The following is a 14126-nucleotide window of genomic DNA, read 5'->3' on the forward strand; positions in this document are numbered from 1 at the left end:
GAATCAAACTTGGTTCTCTGGAAGAGCAGCAAGTACTCTTAACCGCTGAGCCATCTTTCCAGCCCCTTATTTGCTTCTTCAATGGTGCCTTCAGCCAGGCGTGTTCAGGAGACCCTTAAACTCAGCACACTGGCCTGTATAGCAAAACCAGACAACCACTGGCAAGAATGCTCAGTGGTCCCCAAAGTAGTGAACCCAGGGACTCCTGATGTTGACTTCCACCAGTGTCCCATGGTGTGCCCCACACCCCATTCACACACATAAACCATGTAAACAATTAACTGAAACCCCAAATCATATGTCACTGTGGCCTCCTGTTCTGTGCAATGCTGGTTCCCAACCTAGATTTGTAGCCTGTCCCCCCTACCCAGCAGGTCACCTCCCCCACCCCTTCCCCCTCTACCCAGCAGGTAACCTCCCCCACCCCTTCCCCCTCACCCAGCAGGTAACCTCCCCCAGCCAAGCCCCCTACCCAACAGGTCATCTCCCCCACCCTTTCCCCCCCACCCAGCAGGTAATCTACTCCACCCCTGCCCCCTATCCAGTAGGTAACCTCCCCCACCCCTGTTCCCCATACCCAGCAGGCAACCTCCCCACTTCTCCTTTTCTGAATTACTCCTTTTAGGGCCTCTTCTGTAAACTTTGGGAGCACCTGCATTCTGATTTGCGTGATCAGGGGAGCTGCAAACCGCGCTAACAGAAGATAGGAACAGTGTTAAGCGAGCTGTAGAGGGAACCACCGTCTGCATCTCTAAGAGTCGGTGGGTTGGTTGGTGTAAAAGCCCTCTCCCCCACCTCTAGTCTAGTGAACCTTGGCTGTGCTGAAGCAGCTGCGGGACTGGACCCAGGCCACTTTTATTTTGATATGCAGCAGGCGCTTGGTCCCATGGAGTACATAAGCACATGTGTCAGCGGAAACCCATTTCCATTTATCATTTTAATTTTTGCTAATAACCATTGAGGTGTATTCACCAAAATGGCATCCTTCGGGTCCATTATCAGCACTAAATATTTAATGACTTTATTAAATAATCCATGCCATCATGTGTAGGACCCTCGGCTGCTGCTTTTCACAGAAAAGGAACCTTTTCTGGAAATCCCTGGAAATGTTGTAACATAGGCCACCTGACCTCTCTCTGTCATCCCCTGCTGAGTGCCTTCCGACTTACCTGCAAGGAGAGCAGTCTGGCCCTGGGGACTCCTTACTTAGTAAGCTTCGGAAGGAAGAAAAGGCAGTGATGGTTAATCAATTGAGAAACAGTCCCAGATCCAGCGCAGACGCACTAGCTGCTTTTAGCAATCCTTGCAGGGTTCTTTGTGAATTAGCAATATGCTGTTTTCTTTTTCTGTAAGTGGCTGCACTGGAAATGTCTGGTGCATTGGAGGACAGACAGGATAGCATGTGTGGGCTCCTGGGTAAATCACATTATCCTAGACAGGCCATGCTTTTGCAGTAGATGCAGGCTATAGAAAACAAGACAAGCAATTGCACTTGTTACTTCTTTTTCAACCAAAGCTGAGAATTGAAGCACAAAGGGGTGGGGTGGTCAATACATTCTGAGTGGGGCAGAAGAAAAAGCCAGCCATCTACCAGTAAGTCTCAAAGCCACTAACTTCTTAGGGTGGGATGGCTTTCGTGTTAATTTTCTTACATGTTGCCTGTATTGGGTGACAGGGTCTCACTATGTAACCCAGGCCGGCTTTGAACTCACAAAGATCCAACTGTCTCTGCCTTTCAAATGCTGGCATTAAATGTGTGCCCCACCAGCTGGCAGTCACCACTTTAATCCCAGCAGAGGCAGGCAGATCTTGATGCATTCAAGGGCAACCTAGTTTATAGAGCTGGCCTGCAGAGTTCCAGAACAGCTACGGCTCCACAGAGAAACCCTGTCTCAAAAAATAAAAACAACAACAAAAGTATGCCCCACCATGACCAACCAAAGTATAACAAACTTTAAATGCAGCTTCTCAAAGATATGTCTGCCATTTGCATGCTGGGAATTGAACCTGGGTCCTCTGGAACACTGAGCCATCTCTCCAGCCCCTGACCCACTTTGTTTTTAAGGTTCTTTTTATGTAGCCCCAGCTGACCTTGAACTCCTGTCTTCAGCTTCTGGAGTGCCAATATTAATAGGTGTGTGCAACCCTGCTAGCTTCCTTTGGCTCTTTGTGGTTGTAGGTTCATGTGGTTGTTTTTGTTGTGTTTTTAGACAGGGTTTCTCTGTGTACCTCTGGCTGTCCTGGAACTCGCTCTGTAGACCAGGCTAGCCTTGAACTCACAGAGATCCTCCTGCCTCTGCCTCCCAAGCGCTGGGTGAGATTAAAGGCATGTGCCACCATTGTCTGGCTTGGTAGTGGTTCTGAACTAGGAGTGTAATGACATCATTCCATGAGAGGTAACACACTGCCTGGGGGCGGTATCAGGGGACCAAGGATTACTCCGGTGTGATGTGCTGCGGCTCCTGTATAGTGTCCACATAGAAGGATGCTAATTACAACAGGGATGTGACTTTTAGGTTCACTGAGCGTCTGCACAGTTGTGGGTGTTCCCAAACATCACAGGGGAGACACTCTACATAAGGAATCCAGTAACTGTCTCCACAGTGGGTTGCTCTTGCTGGTAGATGGTTTTATTTCCCTTGTCTCAAGCAGAGATCTTATAAAATCCCTCTGTCTGAAATCAGTATGGTTGATCTCCTACCTAACCAGATTTAGAACTCTGTGTTTTCTTTTACATACTTTCCCAGAGAACCCAGAAGTTTTAATATTTTTTAAAAACACTTACATTATTTAAAGTGGGGGGATACTTGACTGAACTGTGAACTAACACATACCTGCATGTGTCCATGGAGTCTTCGTTATGGATGATGTTACTAGCTGTGACTCCCAGGGGTTCTTTGGGCAAATCATTTTAGAAAATGCTACAGTGATTTTTCTCCATAGAGGCTCAGAATGCACATTAAGGGCCCTTTTAAATTTAAGCAAACAAGCCCAATTCACAATGCTCGGGTTTTCCAGCTGAGCGGAGCACAGCGCCTTCCAGACTGGTGCTGATGCACCCGCTGTGCGAGGTTTCCAGATGCCAGTTTGAGAAAGACTGGTTTTGAAGAGGTCTAATTTGTAGACAATGCGCCTAGTTAAGTGAGTTCACCGTGGGGTTTGTTTACATAAGCGATATTATGTTAATTACTTTCTAGGATGTTCAACAGTCTGAATATTTGAAATGCTTGGTTGACTAGAAAACGAATTGTGCACGCAAAGAACAAACAAACTTGGTCACTTCTGTGGCCACCTTGTCATGCTTACTCTCATGATGAAGACATAGTTGAGGTCTTCCTCCTGAAATCATGTTAAGAAATTTTAACGAAAATTATAAGAAAAGGAAGAGCGAGGATTCACGGACAGTGGCCAAAGGCACCATCGAGCGGCACTGATGGAGCCTCAGCTTGTATTCCGTGGAGGTACCATCCCAGATCTTTCCTCAGACAGAAAACATGAGCAATAGCAACAGAGAAGCAGTCTGCTATGAAAATGAGAATTTTCACGTTTTAAAAAAGATTTATTTCAGTTGGGCAATGGTGGCGCACACCTTTAATCCCAGCACTCAGGAGACAGAGATAGGCAGATCTCTGTGAGTTTGAGGTCAGCCTGCTCTACAAAGCAAGTTCCAGGACAACCAGAGCGGTTACATAGAGAACCCCTATCTCAAAAGATGAAACAAAAAAGGATTTATTTTATTTTAAATTGTGTATATGTGTGTGTCTACAAACAAGTGTGTGGGTGACAGAGGAGAGCAGATCCCCCGAAGCTGGAGTTCTAGGTGGTTGTGAGCCACCCATCCCAGGGGCCGAGACTAGAATGGATCCTCTCTGCCAGAGCACATGAAGTCTAACATGCTGAGTCGTCTCCGCAGCGCCCAGAAAATCGGAATTTTCATACTGAGATTCACTTGACGTCTGCACAGTATGTTTTTCCTAAGGCAACCAAGTATTCAAGTGGCTGAGTGACGATGTGCATGCACTTGTATTCCGGTGGTCATTTGGGTGATGATGGACAACACCACTGGTTCTAAGTGAGATCTCAGAAGTGGAAGCTCTGAAATGGAGAAGTATGGCCGGGGTGTGGACAGTGGGGCCAGAATGTTTGCGCGCGGTGATAGAGTTGTTACGTATCCGGTCTTCTGAATCCTTCAAGTGAAAACCAGTCAGTAAGGAGGGCTCCCATTGTTTCCTGGTTTCATTCACTATATTCGAGTGAAAGGAAACAACCTGATTGTATAGGAAGCTCAGAATTTGGGGGCCTTTGTAGTCTCAGCACTTGTGGGGGTTGGGGTGTCACTATGCTCACGAAGGTCTGTTTTATCTCAGCTGCCAGAGAAAAGGACTTCCCAGATCCCCCTGGAGGTCACCAGCGTGGCCTGCTGGATGCACCCTTCTCAGATGCTCTTGGAGAGAGCTTTTGGCTCCGCAGTCCGGACAATCCTCCTGAAACCCAATAAGCAGTTTGTTTATTGTCTTTGAAAGGTCTTGCTAGTTAAGAGAGCTCATCACAGTCTTCTCTTTCTGATTGCCTGAAGGTTATTGTTCCTTACATTTATAGAACAGAAATACATGTTCCTCACACTAGAAACCCATCACCAAAGGCTCAACAATTTCACCATCTTAAAAAAATATTTATTTCTCACTCACTTTTTTTTTTTCTTTCTTTTGGTTCGAGACAGGGTTTCTCTGTGTACCTTTGCGCCTTTCCTGGAACTCACTTTGGAGACCAGGCTGGCCTCCAACTCACAGAGATCTGCCTGGCTCTGCCTCCCGAGTGCTGGGATTAAAGGCGTGCGCCACCACCGCCCAGCTGTCTCACTCACTTATTATCAAGTACCATTGTCCACTGAGCCACATCACTGGCTCTATTTCGTGTGTGTGTGTGTGTGTGTGTGTGTGTGTGTGTGTGTGTGTGCGCGCGCGCGCGCGCGCGCTCTCTCTCTCGAGAATGTGCTATGGAGGCCAAAGGACGACCTCAGGCATGCCATCAACCTTTTTGTTTGAGGCATGGAGCTCACCAGTTGAGTGAGGCTAGCAGAAGGAATCCACCTACTCTGCCTCCCGGGCACTGGGATGACCAGGCTGAACCACCGTGCTTGGAGTTTTCACATGGCTACTGGAGATCAAACTCAGGTAGTGGGGTCTCCAGTGTGCTTTTCTGAAGTAGAGACTGTCCCAGACAGTCTGAATCCCAGACAGTCTAGAAACAGAAGGCTGTACTAGGTCTCCATTTATAATTGGGAAAATGAGCTGAGGTGAGGTTTCAGAGCCTGGGGGAATGTGAACTTGGTCTCAGAACTTATTTATAGCTGCTCTGCCTCATACTGTCTGTGATTGAAAATCTCCTGTGGTGGTTTGTATGAGAAATGTCTCCCATAGGCTCAGGTTAGCAGTTGTTAGCTCTGTTTGGGTAGGTCTAGGGGGCGTGGCCTTGCTGGAAGAAGTGCATTGCTAGCAGAGTAGCTAGCCTCACCCCGCTTCAGTGATCTCTCTGATGCTTGAGGTAAAAGATCTTATCCCACCGGGCATGCTGGGAGGCAGAGGCAGGTGGGATCTCTGAGTTCGAGGCCAGCATGGGCTAAGAGAAAAAAAAAAAGATCTTATCTCTCCATTTCCGGCTTCTGTCACCATGGCCGCCACTTGATACCGTGATGGACTTTTATCCTTTCTGGAACCATATGGCAAAAGAAACCCTCTCTTCCTCAAGTTGTCATGATATTTCATCACAGCCACAGAAAAATAACTAACATGCTCCCCACCACCACCACCAACGATAGAAGTAAAACTTCAGGCAGCTCTTCTTCTCCATCTCCCTTGCCCCCTTCCTTCAGAAGGAAGGAAGACTGTGAATTTGCACTTGGGACAAGCCACTGTCACTAGACCCCAGTTGTTGAGAACAGATGGCACAGCAAAGACTTTACAGTTGACATGTGTCAGCCGATATTCTAGGTGTGTGTGTGTGTGTGTGTGTGTGTTTTGCTGGTGATCAAACATGGAGTGTCCTGTGCTAAGTAAACGCTCTGAGCTGAGTCTCAGCCTGGTCAGTATTTTGATGAATGGCTTTGACTGAGGGCCTTAATACGCTAAGGACACTTCAGCCGGTAAGGGGAACGGAACTTCACTCTCAGCTCTCACGGCTTACATGATCTTCACAGAGTTATGAACCATGAGAATAGCTGGGGCTCAGTGGTAAGTGTCCTGTCTCAAAGCCAGGACAAAAGGCTGAGCTCTCTAATACATCAAAGCAGACCTGGCCACCGTGTTCTCCCAGCATCCCTCAGTCCGGACGTGTTACAGGGTCCTTCTGTCTGGCATACCCAGCTCCCTACCATAAACTTCTCCAGCCCAGGGCCTGGCCTCCCTTCCCCGTATAACCCAGCCATTTTGGCAACCCCCCCTTCTTCCCCCTAAGCTCTTGCCCCCTTGGCTGCTGCACCCGGTCCCCTCTCTCCCTTTTCCTCTCTTCCTCCATCTCGTCACACGGCTCAGGGTCAGGTTCACTCTGTCTCTGGCTTTGCTTTCCCTTTTATCTACAATAAACGTTCTTCACAATACCTAGGAGCAGTCATGTCCTTCCTTTTTCTTTCTTTCTTTCTTTCTTTCTTTCTTTCTTTCTCTCTCTCTCTCTCTCTCTCTCTCTCTCTTTCTTCTCTTTCTTTCTTTTTTCCATTCAGTAAATAATTGCCTACTATGCTCAAGGCCTGGGCTTTTCTCCCTGTACCACACATAGATCATCATCCTGTTTTCTGTTTTTTCTTTTGTTTTTTAATTCTGATCATTTGTGCACGTAAGTTCTGCCATTGGAAGTTGGATGCGTTACAGGGGTTGGGCCCACCTCCTCTACATGGGACCGACGCTGGACCACTCCCACCTGTGTGGGCCTTGCGGGGAGAATGGAAGGTGGGAACATGGCTCCTATAGCGGAGGTAATTTCCCTCAGCAGTCTTGCCTCTGCCTACATTATCCTGACAGCTGCCAGGACCTCATGGATTTTGTTCATTGTTTAAGAAATTCATTAAAGGGCTTGGTACTCTGCACAGAGAACTTAGGGCAAGCTCTAGACAGTTCTGTGGTGAAGAGAGGAGAGAGAGATGCCTGGCAGTTACTCTCAGACATCTTACAGTCCGTCTTGGATGCTCTCGGATGTTCCTAGAGGAAGGCGAGGCTGTCGCTGGAAGATTTGAGAGTTTTCGATTATTTTGGTGCTGCTCTGTTGTAATGTGGTAATACTTTACTGGGATAAACTCTGGCTGACCCCCCCAGAGGATATGAGCTTGAAAACACTTAGGGTTTTGATTCGGTCAGAGGAGGCGTCTTTGCTTTTTGAAGCGCAAATCTAGTGGGAAGATTGGGTTTCTGGTACTCATTGTGCTTATGGGGTGAGGGCTGTGTCTTTCTATTCCAATTTTTGTCTCAAAAGAAATAAATGTATCTCTAATACTAAACCCAAGATGTGTGGATAAAGCTAAGTAGGGAAGCTTCAGAGAGAAAAATGGGATACAGATTTCCTTCTTTCTTGGTTGAAAACCTTGAATTACAAAATTAGCCTCTTCCCTGAACACTGGATACCGCTGAACTTCATCTGGACCCACCTCTTCCTGTCCTGGCATGAGCTGAGTGTAAACCCTGTCTTCTGTGGCCCTGTGAGTCACAGATACGGATTAAAGATGATTGATAGAAAGGTTTACAGAAGAAATGCTTCTCCAGTGTGTGGAACCACTGTGTTACTCTCCAGTTTTGTGGTTGAAAAAAGCAAGTGCTGGATTTGGAGAGGTGGTTCAGTGGTTATGAGAATGTGCTGCTTTGGCAGAGGACCCAAGTTCCGCTCCCAGCACCCATGGAGGGACTGCTCACAACCACCTGTAACTCCAGATTCAGAGGATCAGAGGCTTGTGGGACCTGAGGGCACCCCACTGATGTGTATATACTCATACATGCATACACACGATTTAAAAAAAGGTTAAGGCACATGCTAATAAGTGTGATGAGCCAGGCATGGCACTCTATGCCTTTAATCCTGGCACTTACTTGGGAGGCAGAGGCAGATGGATCTCTTTTGTTTGAGGCCAGCATGGCCTACCCAGTGAGACTGCTTTTCAAATACCAACCAGTTAAAGGAGGAGGAAGAAGAAAACAATTACCCTTGTTTACAGTTTACAATTAATCTAATGTCTATTATTGTGTTAAAGGTAGATTTATTAAGGTGATCCCTGTTTAATTTCCAACATCAACTCTTGGTTTTTGTAGCCAACTCTTGGTTTTTGTAGTGTCTCATGTCGCCCAGGGTGGTTTTGAACCCCCTAATCCTCCTGCCTCTTTCCCCCTCCCAAGTACCTGATATTGCAGGTTTGGACCACCACTCGCAACACATCAAGATAGACCCTAAGAGTCATCGAGTTGCCACGGAATCCACCTAAACGTGCCCCCACCCCACCCCCGCCTTTTGTATTGCTAATTCAGTCTAATCCAACCTGTGCCTAGTTTACTGCTACCCAGTTAAAATGTGCTGGCTTTTTTGCTGATGGGCCTTATGGAGACAGCACTTCCCCCCTCCTTATCTTTAGCTTTCATTTAAAATTCCCATCTTTCATATTTTGGTAATCGAAGCCTTGAAGTGGAGCTGTAATCTGAGTATCGAGTGTAATAACTGGACTCAGCATGGGCATTTTGAAGCCGGCTCTTCCGTCTCCAGTGTCAGTATGGGGTGTTATTTCAGGGGAAGAGCAAAGAGGGTGAAGGGCTTTGCTGGGAATCTGGAATAGCATGGTGAAATCAGGTCAGCGCACCTCCAGTCTTCTGGATCTGGAGGCCACAGAACCTTCACGAATGATCAGTACCTGTTTGTCCAGAGCCAGCCATTGGCCTGTTAGCGGTGACGACAAACAGGGTTTTGTGATTGGTACTTTCCTCTTTCTTTCTTTCTTTGTTTTTTGTTTTTTGTTTTTCAAGACAGGGTTCCTCTGTATAGCTTTGTGACTGTCCTGGATCTCGCTCTGTAGACCAGGCTGGCCTCAAACTCACAGAGATCTGCCTGCCTCTGCCTCCCGAGTGCTGGGATTAAAGGTGTGCGCCACCCCCACCCCCCCCCCCACCCCCCACCTTACCCCACCCCCCACCCCGGCTCCTCTTTCTTTTAGTGTGTGCACATGTGCATGGCACATATGTGAAGGTCAGAGGACAGCTTCCTATTCCAGTTCTCAGTCACCTTTCACCTTTTGCTTGAGACTGGGTCCCTCGGCGTTCACCAAGTAGTCCAGGCTAGCTGGCCCGTGAGCTCCAAGGATCTACCCATCTCCATTTCCCATCTCCCCATCTCTAGGATTACAGACATACGTCAGCTACACCTGACTTTTTTAATAGAGTCTGGGGATCCAAACTAACTCAGGTCTTAGATTGGAACTGAACCACCACTCCCGCTGATGGCGATGCTTTTTTTTTTTTTTTTTTTCCATGAGTTATAGGATCAAATTTGGGTTATCAAGCTTGCATGGCAAACCCTTTACAGCTATCTCCCTGGCCACAGTTAGCAGTATTTTTTAAAAATAATTTATTTTAAATGCATTGGTGTTTTGCCTGCATGTCTGTGTGAGGATACTGAATCCCCTCTGTAAATGGAGTTATAGACAGTTGTGGGCTGTCATGTGGGTGCTGGGAATTGAACCCAGGTCCTCTGGAAGAGCGGCCAGTGCTCTTAACTGCTGAGCCATCTCTCCAGCCCCATAGCAATCTATCTTTCTTTCTTTCTTTCTTTCTTTCTTTCTTTCTTTCTTTATTTATTTTTTCTTTTTGTTTTTTTCGAGACAGGGTTTCTCTGTGTAGCTTGTGTCTTTCCTGGAACTCACTTTGGAGACCAGGCTGGCCTCGAACTCACAGAGACCCACCTGGCTCTGCCTCGAGTGCTGGGATTAAAGGTGTGCCACCATCGCCTGGCAGTGCCAGATCTCTCTCTCTCTCTCTCTCTCTCTCTCTCTCTCTCTCTTTCTCTTTTTGCCAGTGCTGAGGACCGAACCCAGGGCCTTGCCCTTGATAGGCAAGTGTGCTACCACTGAGCTAGATCCCCAACCCCATAGCAATCTTTTTAAAGAAAAAGAACAGCTGATTTCTGGGCTCCAGAAACAACACCTTGAGGCCTCCTCTCCATTCCCTTTTCTGTGTCCACAGGCCTTCTCACACAGTCCTTGCCAGGAGAACCTAGTTCTCAGCTTTACCCCCACATCCTGGCTAACGCCCTAGACACTCCCTGCATGGCCTAGGATCCTTCTGTCACTGTGTCATTTGCTCAGTATATGATTGCTTCATGCACTTTGTATAGCTGCTGCTTAGTAATTGTGTTTTTAATCATCGATGTTGAAAAATGGAGAAAAGACTCAGTGGTTAAGAACACTGGCTGTTCTTCTAGAGGACCCAGGTTTGATTCCCAGAACCCACATGGCGGTTCACAATCATCTGTATCTCCAGTTCCAGAGGATCTGATGTCCTCTCTGTCCTTCTTGGGCACTGCATGTGTATGTTGCACAGACATACATGCAGGCAAAACACCCAGACACATAACTAACTAAAATGTAAACATCAGTTCTAACCTGAGGACACCTTACTATTTATCAAGTTCAGTTATTTTTCTTAACCTGTATCTAGTCACAAAGAAACATGGTTTTATTTGTTTAGTTTTAAATGGTTTTAAGAAGCAGAGTTGGATATTATCATTTTTAAAATCGATTCACTTCATTTTATGTGTGCGGGTGCGCCTGCATGTATTTATGTGTACCATGTGTGCCTTGTCCCCTTGGAGGCCAGAAGAAGGCATCAGATCCCCTGGAACTGAAGTTCTAGATGGTTGTGAGTCCCCATGTGGGTACCGGGAAGCAAACATGGTCCTCTGTAAAAGCAGTCAGAGTTCTTAACCGTAAGCTAGCTCTCTAGTGCCAGCCCTTCATTTAAATTTTAACATTTATTTGTGTGTGCTGGTGAACATACATATGTGTTGTGTGTGTGTGTGGTGTGTGGCATGGGAGGTCAAAGGACAGCTGGTGGGGGTTGGTTCTCTCTGTCTCCCAGAGATCAAACTTGGTGAACAGACTTGGCAGAAAGTGCCGTTATCCACAGATGCATTTTTCCAGCTCAAGAAGAGTTGGGCTATGTTAAAAGGCATTTGAACAGATTTAGGAAGAGGCATTAGTAGAGGGATGCTCAGGGAAGAATAGGGTATATCCAAAGCGTGGGTGTGGATTTTTAAAACCAAAGACACTGAGATACCATTTTATAGGAAAGACCTGTTTTTAGGGCCAGAGAATGATAGATTTCTTCCCTAGTGTACCAAGGCCCTGGATCCCCACCACTACAAGGAAGCGTTAAAAAAAAAAAAAAAAAAAAAAAAAGAGCCAAGAAAAGTCTGGCTTCCATGCTAGTCTGTAAGCTCAGCGTGGTAAGACTCACCTGAGTTCTTCATTGTAGTTTCTGCAACAGGATCTTGACTAGCGAATGTACAAAAGAAGGAGTGGACAGTTATGTGCACACACTTCACAGGCCAGGGTCCATCTTTTGGTGTTAGGACGTTGTGTGTTCTACACGGTTCCTGGAGATGAATATAGAACTTACATCTTCTTCATCATGGAACCTTCATTTCTCTGTATTCCTCCAGTTCATAGCTTATACTCTGAAAGTCAAAACATTGCTTTTAACTCGGACAGGTGGACTGGCTGAGCTCACCTTTTCCATGACTTTGTCTTCCCCACAGCTCCTACAGAAGAATGGTCAGCTGTCTGCTGTCAATGGCGTAGCTGAACAAGGAGATGACCACGTCCAAGAGGGAAACCAGGATGGGCAGGAGGAAGAAGTCATTGTTGAAGATGGTAAGCTGTCCTTGTAGGCCAGGCTGGCTTTGGCAGGACACTATGAGCGTACTTGCAGTGAACCATGAACTAGGTTGTCACAGACTGTCAGCAGAAAACACTGTCGTACTGTCTCATGGTGGATGATGCCAACAATATAGTCAGCTGGTCTCAAAAGGAGATATTTAACTGACCTTTTGGGTAGTGGTATGACCTTGGGCTATGTGGCGGGAGGTGGGGGTGGCAAAGGAGGCCTTGCTTCCTGCAGTTGTATGTGACCTCTTATAAGGAGTTGGAGAAGGGTCACATGACGCTTCTCCCTGCTCCAGCCTGTTCCTGCTTGCGCAGTGGATTTGCTCCCAGTAAGTAGCCCCTGTTCTTGAGGATTGACATCATGCATTCTTAATGGGTTTTTTTTGTTTGTTTGTTTGTTTGCATTTGTTTAAATCATTGTTCCTTATCCGTGCGTGATGTCAGATGGGAGTTCTCATTGGAAATACTACAGTCATGCTTGCTTTAGAAGTGTGAGGGCCCAACACCTCCCTGAACTAAAAATTAAAGTAACAATTCAGCATCACTCCAGAGAAGAAGCCTGTGTCACCCACACAGATTTCCTGGCAGGTGCATACCGCTCTTTGTCCGAACTGTGATGTGCTTCATGGCTTCCAGCTCTGGAATGTGGTGGTGGGGAAGTGTCAATGGGCTGGTGGACACGCACGCACGCACGCACGCACGCCCGAGGTATGCAAATAAATAAACATAATTTTTAAAAGATATATTCAATGAGGGTTTGACATGTAGTAACTTGGCCCCTATGAGCAATATAAATAAGAGACAGATGAAAGGGTTGGGCATCGCCTTGCCGGATAAGATTCTTTGAACACATGGAACCCGTTTCTCCTCTCCTATGCCCCCACAGTGCTGCGTCAAGCCGGGAGCTGCTTTGAAGTTGGTGGGAACACTGATCTTTATATATTACCACAGACACCATATAAAGTTAGAAATGCACACACAGTCTCAGAGACGGAGTATTTCCCTGACCTAGTGTGAGAGTTTCAAATAATAATACCCACCAGACAGCTGGAGAAGACCCAAATCAAATTCCCAAGGCCAGTCCTTTGTCTTTTCCATGTTCATTTTCAATTAAACCAAATAGCGGCTGGTGTGTCTCTGTGGGTAAGGTTGTGTGTGTACAGGTGCATGTTTGTACGTGTGGAGGCCAGGGGACACGGTCAGGAGGCTTTGTTTTTTCAGACAGGATCTCTCACTGGCCTGAAGCTTTTCAAATAGGCTTGGCTTGGTTGACCAGCAGTCCCCAGAGATCTGCCTCTCTAGCAGAGATTACAAGTTTGTGCCACCATGGCCTGGCTGTTTTAGTGGGTTCTGGGAATGCAGCTCTGGAACTTTATATACTGTGCCATCCCCACAGCTGTCTGGTGACTTTTTAAAAACCCCACTGAAGCCATGTGGCTCGGGTGCTTCAAGGAAGTTTATCACCAAGACTAGGTTTTCTACTTCTGATACTTCCCAACAGTGGAGGATTAAACACAATAGAACATCAGGCAAAGGAAAGGCTGTGAGATTTGAGAGCTGCTCAGTGTTCTCGTGGGGCAGCTCTCTGAGGTCAAGGGCAGCCTAACACCCGGGAACAGAAGAGAAATTGGATTCCAGATATATCAGCATCGGGACTAGGGCTGAACAAAGCCCAGTGTTCAGAGCACTCATCTATAGTGTGTAAGGCCTAGGTTTATTTATGCACAGCAGTGCAAGAGTATGGTGCTTATTAGCAGAACTGAGAGCAGTGAGTGCCAACACTTGATGTGGCCACCTCCCACATTACGTTAGGGGGTTAGAAGTCATGGCCTCGTGTATTCTAAGCAAGTGTTCCTGTCTGCCTACCCAGCTGCATCATCATCATTAGTAGTAGTCATGACAATGTTGTGGGCTAGGCAATGTTCCTGAGACTTGAACCAAGGTGATTAGAGTCCTGAACTGGCAAGTAATTACCCACTGCCCTGTCCCCATGCAGGGCACATGTAGAAGCTGCCTAGAGAGAGTTTCCCATGAGCTTAATCTGCTGGCCACTGGTTGCATGTGACCTAGGATAGCTGTGAATGTGGCCCAGACTAAGAGCACAAGCTTACTGAAACCATCATGAGATTTTTTTTAATAATTTTTTTTTTATTTTTTTAGTAATATGATTTGATTGCGTGTTTCTTGAGTGTGAACTTTGTAGATGACAAAATTGTGATGTAGT

The 14126-nt window shown here is 46.7% G+C and overlaps 1 protein-coding gene across 1 annotated transcript in view; it reads left to right on the plus strand.

Moving 5' to 3' along the window:
* Positions 1 to 11907, plus strand: part of Akap12 (A-kinase anchoring protein 12) — a 44990-nt gene extending 33083 nt beyond the window's left edge. The window contains exon 3 of the mRNA XM_036168698.1: positions 11776 to 11907. Within this exon, the coding sequence (XP_036024591.1) occupies positions 11776 to 11907 (132 nt within the window). The remainder of the gene's footprint in view (positions 1 to 11775) is intronic.
* The last annotated feature ends 2219 nt before the right edge of the window (positions 11908 to 14126 follow it).

Source organism: Onychomys torridus, chromosome 19, assembly GCF_903995425.1.
Source record: "Onychomys torridus chromosome 19, mOncTor1.1, whole genome shotgun sequence".
Lineage (NCBI taxonomy): Eukaryota > Metazoa > Chordata > Mammalia > Rodentia > Cricetidae > Onychomys > Onychomys torridus.